The following is a 12151-nucleotide window of genomic DNA, read 5'->3' as shown; positions in this document are numbered from 1 at the left end:
TCTCAAACTGATGATTAGCTGTGGTGATAGAAAGGACCCAACACACCAGAGAGAGAGAGAGAGAGAGAGAGAGAGAGAGAGAGAGAGAGAGAGAGAGAGAGAGAGAGAGAGAGAGAGAGAGAGAGAACAAACAAGATTTGTAAGAGATAAAGAGAGGCAAAAAGAGTAAACAAGGTGGTCACTAACTTGCCAATGGGGGGGAGAGAGAGAGAGAGAGAGAGAGAGAGAGAGAGAGAGAGAGAGAGAGAGAGAGAGAATTCTAGCAGCAAACCTTGTCTTCCTTCCTACCAAGCTTGTCTCTGCTTGAGTCTCCTTGTGTTGTTGCTATTGGCAATGCTTTTTTGATGTAGGCACTATTTTCATTTCACGCATGGCTCAAAAGATACCCAAAAGCAGCATCTTAAAATAGCTTCAAAAAGCCTAAAAATTGTGTACAACATTTCACAGGCTCCATGTCTATATCACTCCCTACAAGCAAGCGGTACCGACAAGCTCTATACTAGCCCTTTGATGCGCATGCCGTAGCTGCAAGCAAAAGAGATGGGCAATGTCTGGTATAAAGAGAAAAAGAAGTGTAGAGAGGAAGTGTTTGTTCCTTATGCGAAGCCATGGAGAGGCCACAAATGCATTGAGACTTTTGCGTGATAGAGAGAGGGATTGATATTATTGAAGCACATCTCCTTAGATTCCACTTAGTCTTGATTTTCCAACATTGTGGCCAAAAGGTTTCAGAAGTAGCAAGGCACAAATTTCAAGTGGGAGGGGTGAAGGTGTTAATGGAGAGACAGTTGGGAGCTGCTATAGCTTTTGGAGCAATACCCTAAACTGGATGGAGCCACGTCGGCACTTGTGCTTTGTCGGTAGCGAGCACCCTTTGGGCCACGTTCTAAGAAGTGCTCGAAAAATATCATGAGCCGATTCAAGGTGCCAATCAATGATAGGGTCTTCAACTCAAATAAAAGCACTTGAACATATAACTTCTGAAATCAAGATTGGCTTCGGAACACGATTAAACTACTCATACTCCAATTCATATGAGGAGGTTCCATAGTGGAACAAAGGAACCTTTGTTATATTATAAGGAGGTCCGGCCCCAGTCCCATTAAATGCAGTCTCTCCAGCTTTGACCCCGAGCTATGTATAAAAGAAGGAAGCCTCACTCGGCTGGAACAGCACTTGGCCTCGTACTACGTAGTGCACTACTCTACTCCAGAAGCAATTCGCAGCCTTAGATCGATGGCAAGCCTCAAAGTACAGGCCCTCTTGCGCTCCGTGGTGCTGGCGGCTCTCGTGGCCTTCGCCCTTCACGGTTCTTACCTCCTGCAAGTGCAGGGTAAGTGCCTTTATTTGTGCTTTGTTCGCCCACGCCCCTTATATCACTCTCTGAGCACTTGGACCTAACTGGAATATATACACTGCAGGGGCGTGTTCCGCCAGCGGACAACAGTGCAACCTGGTGGTGCAGGGGCCCTTGCTTCCGCCCGTGTACGCGCCCAGTCTGGCCTGCATCACGGCGTGCGCCAGCAATCTGCCCACCAACCCCAATGCCGTCCCCATCTGCTGCGCACCGGCCACGCCAGGCGCCTCCGCCGCCCCTTGCTCCTGCTGCAGCCCCCCCTCCATCTCCTGCTAGCTGTGGCCTCCTCAGTGCATGTGCTCTCTCGCTCGCCCTTCTAATAACTACATGAGCTCGAGAGCCTACTAGTATTGTATCTATCTGGCTTGTGCGCTCGCAAATCTTAATATGCATGGCTTGATTGTGTTTGCCACGTTGCGCTCTCTCTCTCTCTCTCTCTCTCTCTCTCTCTCTCTGTGTGTGTGTGTGTGTGTGTGTGTAACGACTCTGTCTGTGGCCCATCTGGCTGGCTAGGTGCTTTGTACTAACTTGAACTTCAGCTGGGTAGCAAATACATCTAAATTTTTGAGGATATCTTTCTATGTATGTGTGTGTAACGACTCTGTCTGTGGCCCATCTGGCTGGCTAGGTGCTTTGTACAACTTGAACTTGAGCGGGGTAGCAAATACATATAAATTTAAACTTTTTTTGGGGATGTCCTTCTATGTTTAAGAAAAACGCATTGAAGTCATGAATTCAAAGGGATGAGCTAGAAATCTCTCTCTCTCTCTCTCTCTCTCTAAGCTATTTAGACAACACCAAGAGCAAGATGAGTATGAAGCAAAGGGTCTATTTAGAGATAAGTTAGATAATTCCTTGGTTAAATGTGGGCAATCCATACATTGAGACAATCACATGTTATTTATTTAATTGTGCACTATATCCTTGATCATCCCAGATTTTCAAGCATACACTCCTGATCAAAGACACCACCAACGCTAGGAGTCTTGCCATTTCTTGTATTCGTAGCTTATGCATGGACTCTCTCCGTCACCCTCCTAATACCTACATGAAAGAGAGCCTACTGCATCTATGTGATGTGCTGTGTGTGTGTGTGTGTCTGTGTGTAAGGACAATTTGTGTGGGCCATGTGGCTAGGTGGTTGTACTAGCTTGAACTCTCGTTCTATATCAAATATAGATTGTTAACTTCTTTACGGGATATCCTTCTATGCAAAAAAAAAAAAAACATCAAAAAAATCATGAATTCAAATGTTAGGAGGAATGAGCTAGAAGTCAAGTTGTCCTATCACTATGAGAGATCGTGGCGTTTACCGCGGGCCATTACCGCAAAACAAGAGAGAGGAATTCAAAATGAGGAGAGAGAATCCTTTTGATGCTGAAGCGGAACTTTATCGCAAATATTACCGCCTAAATTTCCGCGATTATTGTTGCTCACATTACTGCTAAGACATGCTGGACCCCCTTCCCCCTCCCTCTCCCGCGGGTTCCATTTAAATCCAATACAACTCCTACACTCTCCAGAATGCTTGCTCACTTCACTTAATCTCTCTTTCACTCTAAAAATTCTATACATAAATCATTGAACTCACAACAAAACCATTACAAATACTATTCATAAGCACATAATGAAACATTTGCAAATTAATCATATACTACACCAAGTGAAAGAATGGAGAGCTTTATTAATTCTCGTCTTGTATAAGATTTCTACAAGCACTAGGATCCATATTTAGACCCATAGTATTCAAATCAATAAACAAATTTAGAGATTCTTCCTCCTCTCCATCACCTCTGTAGAATCATCATCGCTTTCTCCCTCTTCCTCCTCCTCAAGATGACTATTTGCAAGGCTTGGCTGACCTTCTTCAACTTCTACTACATCTTCATCTGCATCTTGTGGTGATGGTATGATGAGATCAATTACTAGCTCAATGTCCATCTTTGCAAAGATAGATCTACCCCGCGGCGTGACTGGAATGACATACCAAAGTCTTCTTTGATATATACATGGCACATAAAAGACCTGTACGTCACACACTAAGAATAAGCTGATATACATAACTTCAATTTTTAATTTAAGTTAATTGCACATAGCCTAAATTACCTGCTCGCAACTACTAGGATACACCAAGTTGTCAGTTTTCCCCCGATGGAATTGGGTGGAATCCACCATAATGAGCCCATTTTCATGTCTTTTGACCTCACCCGCAAACCATCCACACTCAAAGAGGAATTTGTGAAAAGATCTGAAATCCACTTTGATTATTCTCTCTATAGTACGACAATATCTGACCTCATCTGTTGTTGTGTCAAAGTTTCCCATCACGCCACAATCATTAGTGGTTCGACGCTCATCTATCTTGCGGTGCGAAAATGTCGGCCTTTGGACCAAATGGAGTTGAAAATGAGACCTTACAATCACAATGCATAAGAGGTTACATCGCATTTCATTAAGTGATTTGCATACATGCATACATAATATATACACACTCACCTTGCGCAAGCATCCTCGCGCATACTCCCATTCTTTAGGGCTTATTTGTTCTCCTTGTGCTTTGGCATTGGTCATGGCATTATGGATCCACTCTACTTGAATCAAGTCAGGATATTTTGCAAGCTCTTTAGGAAAAGGAGGTGCACGTCTACCTCCATGGGACCTCTTCCATGCATCTCTATCCCTTTCTCTAGCTGCGGCGCGGGCTTCCAAGTACATATTGACCCATTTGGTCATGATAGTGGCATTGAGTAAAGAGTAGTTGTTGACTATGGCATGAAACTCTCTATCCATGACCAAGAGTGAGCCTTTTCCACTGGGAATGGTTAAGTGCTTCCTAGGGTCCTCTTCTTCACTCCACAGACGAGGCAATGATGGATCCACTGTGATGAGATACTGTGAGACATACAAAAATGCCTCTAGCACCACCCAACCTTCTGCCATGCTCGCCTGAAAACATTAAAACCACATATTTTTATTAGTAACTCCACAGCGTATAAATGCTATCTATATTGTATTTATTTTGCATACCTCCGGTTGTGACCTCAATCTAACAAAATCCTTTAAAGTCTTCAAGAATCTCTCCAAGAAGAACATCCATCTAGAGTGAACCACCCCACAAATGGCAATCTCCTCAACAAGGTGAAGCAATACACTACAAGAGGCTATTCATATTAGCGACGCTCACACAGCGACGCTCAAAAAAAATTCCCGACGTCGCTATGAGCGTCGCAAATTTACAAGTAAATTTGCGACGCTCATAGCGACGCCGGCTGGGCTAAAAAAATAACAGAGAGTGCCCAAAAACTCAGATCTCAGATCTGAGTTTTTCGGCGCCCTCAAGCAAGAGCAGGTAACGCTCTCCCTCTCTCTCTCTCTCTCTCTCTCTCTCTTTCTTCTCCACACACACACACACACACACACACATACACACACACACACACACACACGAGGAGAGAAAGGAGAGCCAGGTATGCTCCTTCCCTCTCCTCACTCTCATGTTCCCTTCCCCTCTTTCTCTCTCCCTCTCTCTCTCTCTCTCTCTCTCTCACACACACACACACACACACACACACACACATAGTGTTTTTGAGAGAGAGAGAGAGAGAGAGAGAGAGAGAGAGAGAGAGAGAGAGAGAGAGAGAGAGTACAAATATAAACAAAAACGCACACACATACATAAACAAAGAATGCACACACACATTGAGAGAGGAAAAGAGAGAGAGAGAGCATGCATAAACAAAAAACGCACACATTGAGAGAGGAAAAGAGAGAGAGAACATGCATAAACAAAAAACGCACACATTGAGAGAGGAAAAGAGAGAAAACATGCATAAACAAAAAAACGCACACACATTGAGAGAGAAAGAGAGAGAAACTAATTTAACGTCGTAGGAAACTAATTAAAATTAAAAGACCTAAAGATCTAGCCGACGAGGAGTTGAACTCAAGACCTATTATTCAAGAGGGAAATGGAATAACCAATCTATCATACTTGGCATGGGTGATAGAAAGGTTATACCATTTATCTCTTTTTATTGGCACACACATCCACACACGCGCACACACACAAGAAGAAGAGAGTTATAACGTCGTAGGAAACTATCCTAAAAGACGTTAAAGATTAGGTTAGATGTAGACTTACGTTAAATTAGATTTAGGTTTATTTAAGTTAAATTAGATTAGATTTAGATTTATTTTTAATTAGATTTACGTTTATTTACGCTAGATTTAGATTTACGTTATATTAGATTAGATTTAGGTCTCCATAGACTGCGATGCCTGCATGAAGCGGGTGAAGAAAGCCCTCAATGGAATATAGGGTATTGCTGCCTTCACTCATGGTGGGCTCCGTCGATCCAAAAGTACTGGTGAAATGTCTTCAGAAGATAGGGAAGAAGGTGGATCTTCAGGGCGGCAAGAGTCACTACATCCCCGACACAATGACCATCTAGACAACCTCTAGTCATTCAACAACAACTTCAAAGTTAGTAACAAGAGCAAGAACGGTCTAAAGGGCCAATTGCTGTCATCAGATGTGGATGGAGACGAGGTAGCGTCACCGCCGGAAGTTAACTCTCACATCTTTAGTGATGAGAATGCCAACTCTTGCCGAGTTATGTGAAAAATTATGTGTTAAATCAGTTTTAAGGTTCTTATAGTCCCTGTTAGTTTAGTTCTTTGTTTTTAATATAACATAATTTACGTTAGATTTAGATTTATGTTATATTAGATTAGACTTAGGTTTATTTAGGTTTATTTAGGTTTCCCCCCCCCCCCCCCCCCCCCCCCCCCCACACACACACACACACACACACACAAGAAGAAGAGAGTTTTAACGTCGTAGGAAACTATCCCAAAAGACGTTAAAGATTAGGTTAGATGTAGACTTATGTTAAATTAGATTTAGGTTTATTTTTAGTTAGATTTACGTTGATTTAGATTTACGCTTATTTACGTTAGATCGAGTCCACGCAAGAATTACTTACGGTTAAGGGTTTAGAGTTAGACGAACAGTGAAAAGATCTACTGTGAAAAGATGTTAAGATGCTGTGAAGTGCTACAGCTAGAGAAGAGGCAAAAGGGTTTTGTCCACTACATGCAGTATCATGTAGACGTGGGTCTGTAGATTTCTTGTACCCACAAATATAGGTATTGACCAATAAAGGCGAGATTATAACCCGGTGGTTCTGATCTCCGTGCACCTCTAGACCGAGATGTGCGGGGATTGGACATGACTAGAGAATATGAGGTAGAGAGAGCGAGAGAGAGAGAGAGAGAGAGAGAGAGAGAGAGAGAGAGAGAGAGAGAGAGAGAGAGAGAGATAAGACGAAGAATTCCAATAGAATATTAAATTTTTTGTCCAGGTTATAAGATTTTTATCCTCGTTATGAGTAGTGACGAGGATGTGGGACCTTCCAACCGAAACACCTATCTCTCAACGAGGGTCTTATGTCCTTGTAATCAATGCAAGCATGCTGTGCGACAGACAAGACGCGTTTCTTTGCAACACGTTCGAGAATTTGGCGAGTTCGATCCATCTATTATAGATCGAGTTGTTGACAATTATAACTCATCGGACTCTGACGCTGGCCAACAAGCAGCAATCTTGCAACCCAATAGACGTGTTCGCAGGCGCTTTGGTCAAGCAACATATGTGAGGCCACAAGATGTAGCCTCTGACAGCTTGGGGGATGATCATGCAGAGCACATTCCCAACTCAATGTTTGAGCCCGAGATTGATGAAATGATCGAGACGATCATGGATTCAGAAATGCTTATCTATGATGATATGAAAAGTGAAGCCGATACGCCATTGTATAATGGAGCACGTATGTCTAGATTGAAAGCACTCCTGGTTCTTCTCAACATGCAGGCAAAGTTTGGATGGAGTGACACTAGCATCACATCACTTTTCAGGTGATCTATTACAATTAGTTTACTTTAATAAAAATCTAAATGTATAATGATCTGATAGATTTTTACACGACTGTATCATATTTTTATGTTGTGTAGATTGCTTAAAGAGCACATACTACCAGCTGACAATGTGATGCCAGATTCCCGAGATGAAGCAAGAAAGATTTTGCGAAACTTGGGGATGGATTACAATTCTATCCACGCTTGTCCTCATGACTGCATTCTTTTCAGAGGGGAATACATAGACATGGAAAAGTGTCCGAAATGTGATTCCGAAAGATATTGAGTAGATCTCCACGGGACAAAAATTCCACAAAAGGTTTTGCGACATTTTCCTCTGCTTCCTCGCATCAAGCATTTCTTCGAATGTAAGTCCATGGCCGCCCTAGCATCATGGCATGAGGAGAATAAAGCTTTGGATGGTGTGCTACGAATTCCTGCAGATTGCGCAGCCTGGAAACATATAGATGGAACATGGTCGGATTTTGCCAGGGAAGCTCGAAATTTGCGCTTAGACCTGGCTATGGATGGCGTAAATCCATTTGGTCAAAGATCAACATCTTACAGTGTATGGCCCGTTGTCATCGTCAACTACAACATTCCCCCGTGGTTGACTACGAAGAAGGGGCACCCATGGCTAAGCTTGATTGTGCCAGGGCGATATAAAGTGGGGAATATGGATGTGTATCTTCGTCCACTATTGGAAGAGCTACAACAATTGTGGATTGGCATAGAGGTGGTGGATATGAGCCGACACACAGGACGACGGAATGCTTTGATCAGAGGAATTCTAATGTGGACCATGCATGACTATCCCGGGCTAACAGAATGCTCCGGTGATCTATTGACACTCCTCACTCAGACACTGTAAATCTTGTTTTTTCCCATAGTTGATCTATTATCATGTGTATACATGCAGGGATTCAAACAAGCGGATACAGAGCATGTGTCACATGTGGACCTAGACTGAATGCACGTAGGGCGCCCTCACTGAATAAGAAAATCTACGAAGGTCATCAAGCGTATCTTCCAGAGAATCATGTGTTACGCGACGACTTTTTGGGAAGAGAGCCACCAAGGATGTCTGCACAAGCATGGTTAGAGCAGAAGGAGATGTGCGATGACGGATTGCCTCCAGGGATGAAGAGACTATCTCTATGGTACGAGTTACCATACTGGCCCCGACTCATGATCAATCACTTGCTCGATCCAATGCACATATTCAAGAATGTGGGTAATCTACTATGGGACCATCTGACCGGCAAGAAAGATACTTTGGGAGCCAGAGTTGACCTTAGAAATGTGGATTGTATGGAGCAATATTGGCCGCAAACAGCGTCTGATGGATTGATAAAACTCCCTAAACCACCATGGATTTTCACAGGAGCCCAAGAACGCAAAGTAAAAGAGACCATTCGATCTTTGCGGACCCCCACTGGCGTAATGCACTCGCTCCGAACGTGTTTTACTAAAGAAGGAAAGCTTACCGGTTTGAAGTCACATGATTGGCATAAAATGTGTCAGGTACGTTCATAGTGGACTTTAATATCATTGCATAAAATGTGGACTTTAATATCATTGCTGCACATACTTTACAGTTTATTTTACCGGTTGCCATTGAGGGATGTTTGTCTCTCGACATCTGTAACACAATCTACAAACTTGCAAAGCTGGTGCAATGGATCTCACAAAAGGAGATCAACGTAGACTCCATACCATTCGCCAAACTAAATGCTGCGGAGCTTGTGTGCATGTTTGAGAAACATTTTCCTACTACCATGCTAACCATTCAGGTGCATCTTCTTGTTCACATAGTTGATGAGGTGGAAATAGCTGGCACAGTTCATTCCAGATGGATGTTCTTCTTAGAACGTTTCATGAAAACGCTTAAGGGATATGTGCGTCAAAAGGCACGTCCGGAGGGTAGCATGGCAGAAGGTTGGTTGGTATCAGAGTCCCTAGTGTACATTGGAGAGTGGCTAGACGGAATTGATAAAGCCCGGGACATGCTATGGCGAGCCATAGATGATGAGCGCATATCTGGGATTGTCATGTGCAATCTTGGTGTTGAGAAGAAGATGACGGAAGATCTAGAGGCTAAAATCAACCGATTTTGCATGCTTCACAATCCAGTGATGCAAAAGTGGATTTCACAATATGAGGATGCAAAGCAAGAGCGACAAAGGGCACGAATCGAGTGGAGACGGGGAAGACGACCACCGATGCACTATCCGACGGTTCTGGAGAGCCTACCAACCTTCATGAGCTTAAGATGGTTGCATAACCAATTGAAAAGCGCACAACAATGCGGTGACGAAGTGACTGAGGAAGAGTGGGAGTACTCTCGGGGTTGCGCGACCAAGGTAAGTTTGCAATGTACGACTAGCTAGTGACTTTATTTCTAAACATTTGAACGGCCACTCATAATCTTTGTTCGTTGTAGTATAAGTCATACACATTGTTGTACAATTGTCATTATTACATTTGTCAATCAATTCATTTTGCCTATGATGTGTACAATTGTCAATTTTACGCTTGTCAATTTTGCAAACAATGCGTCTTGTGGGTGACTATTTTGGGTCTATTATCTACCCTTGCACTTTTTTTAAAAAGTGAATCAAGTACAATATGGTTGATGGGTGGCAGGGCATTCAATGCCCTATCACCAAAAAAAATTTCTCTCGGGCGTCGCTATAACCGTCGCTATTTATGGCTCTGTAGCGTCGCTATAGACTTCTGTGTAAACGTCGCTATGAGCGTCTCTATATAGCGACGCTTATAGAGACGAATATAGCGACGCCTATAGCGACGCATATAGCGGCGCTCTCATAGCGATGCTCTCATAGCGATGCTCTCATAGCGATGCTCTCATAGCGATGCTATTAGCGACGGTTTTAGCGACGCCGGGGGTTATAAAAACCCAGTGTATTTCCGTCGCTAACAGCGTCACAAGATATAGCACACAACCTCTTGTAGTGATAGGTGTATTTGGCTAGCAAGGATTGTACGTGGGAATGCATCCTCAATAGCACACACTGCCTCTACTGCTAGCTGATGGGCTAGTGGTATGGCTTCTACTTCTATCTCCTTGGAGCTCACAAATCTACAGGGCAAACATTATATAGTAGATGAAAAAAAATTCCAAAGTTCATGCATACACAACATGATATAGTACTTGAAAAAAACCCATTACCTCACAATCTCACCCACTTTGAATATTGTAGCCTTCACCTTAGTGTCCCCATAACCACTAATAGTTATGGGAAGTACAAACTACAAGCAATAAAACATCTTAGTGAATGTCAACCTATATATAAGGACACATAGACACCACAAGATGTTCTACTCTTACCTGAAGGATTTTATGCCAATCATGGGATTTCAATCCATACAATTGAGTGGAGCTACCCTTTTTGGTTTTTGTGAAAGCACCTTTGAGTGACCGCATATATCCCGTTGGAGTTCTGATGGATGCAATAAATTGCTTTGTCCGCTCTTGGTCTTCCTTTGACATTATCCACGTTGATTTTGGGAGAATCATCTTTCCCTGCTCCCCCATGTGGGGCGTGGCTGAAGGGGCGAGATGTCTAATGGCTCTTAAATCTTCCCTAGCACCCAATGAATCCTTCTTGCCAATTATGTGATCCCATATACACTACAAGAAGTTGTGTGCTCTTGTGACGCTGTTAGCGACGGAAATACACTGGGTTTTTATAACCCCCGGCGTCACTAAAACCGTCGCTACGAGAGCGTCGCTATAAGCGTCGCTATAACCGTCGCTATGACCGTCACTATATAGAGACGCGCATAGCGATGCTCATAGCGATGGTTATAGCGACGTTTACACTGAAGACTATAGCGACGCTACAGAGCCATAAATGTTGAGAGAAGGAGAGAACACAGAAGTAGAACCCCAAAGTGTGTAGAATACACACATGAGATGATGTATATATAGAGGGGACCTGGGTGCCATATATAGAGAAGCCATATATTGAGTAGCTTCACATATAAGCTCAACACCCCCGCTCAAATAAGGGTCCCTAACTGTGGATGAAAAAACCCTTGGGGGATCAAGGGAAAAACCCACAGCTCTATATACACCCACCGTTATATTATAAAAATCATTAAATATACAAATGTTTACGAGGAGCTACATCACTCCTTTTACAATGAATGTTTTATGAGGAGTTACATTACTCCTATCCTATCAAATACAATAATGAATACAAAGGTTCAATAAAGAGGTATAAAAGCTATCGATTAGCTTGTAATCAAAAGTGTCTCCGTGAATCTGCTGTGTAGCTTGTCATCAATATCGCATCACCAAACATGTCTTCATGTTGTCATCAATATGGCATCACCAAACATATCTTCATAAATCTTTTATTGTCACCAAGTTTGTCTTCATAAAATCAATTCTTTGATCAATCCTACATAGATCATAGACTCCAAAAAGAACATGTCATGAAAATTATTAGCATCGTTAATGAAATAATTACGTTCACAATGCCATAAGAGATGGTTCGCGACGCCACTCTTTTGACGACATATATACGCACGACAACATATGGTACATAAAGTATAAACGTAAAAGTACAAAATGTGTGATTACGTGATACAAATGATATGTGTATATACTACATAAAACAACATTTATCAATGTAGTGATCAATGAATACCATCAAAGTATTAACAAAATATCATCATTATATCAATAAAAATGAATAAATGACCATGGTATCAACGAAAAGCATCATGATATCAAAGTATTAACAAAATATCATCATTATATCAATAAAAATGAATAAATGACCATGGTATCAACAAAAAGCATCATGATATCACCGAGAATAATCATTGTATCAACGAAACAACATC

General features: G+C 42.4%; 1 protein-coding gene across 1 annotated transcript; it reads right to left on the bottom strand.

The window, feature by feature from the left end:
- Positions 1–1175: 1175 nt before the first annotated feature.
- On the bottom strand, positions 1176–1918 carry LOC147430492 (uncharacterized). Its single transcript, XM_086494414.1, has one exon. It carries the CDS (start codon positions 1856–1858, stop codon positions 1247–1249), a length of 612 nt encoding a protein of 203 aa, XP_086350540.1. The 5' UTR covers positions 1859–1918; the 3' UTR covers positions 1176–1246.
- Between the last annotated feature and the right edge of the window lie 10233 nt (positions 1919–12151).

This window comes from Adiantum capillus-veneris, chromosome 21 (assembly GCF_014529385.1).
Source record: "Adiantum capillus-veneris isolate H3 chromosome 21, ASM1452938v2, whole genome shotgun sequence".
In the NCBI taxonomy this organism is placed as follows: domain Eukaryota; kingdom Viridiplantae; phylum Streptophyta; class Polypodiopsida; order Polypodiales; family Pteridaceae; genus Adiantum; species Adiantum capillus-veneris.
The sequence above is the reverse complement of the archived record's forward strand: the minus strand, read 5'-3'. Positions and strand labels throughout refer to the sequence as shown.

Bases quoted from the DNA above. Each gene is read 5' to 3' on its own strand.
- LOC147430492 (XM_086494414.1), bottom strand. From the start codon at position 1,858: ATGGGCCACAGACAGAGTCGTTACACACACACACACACACACACACAG.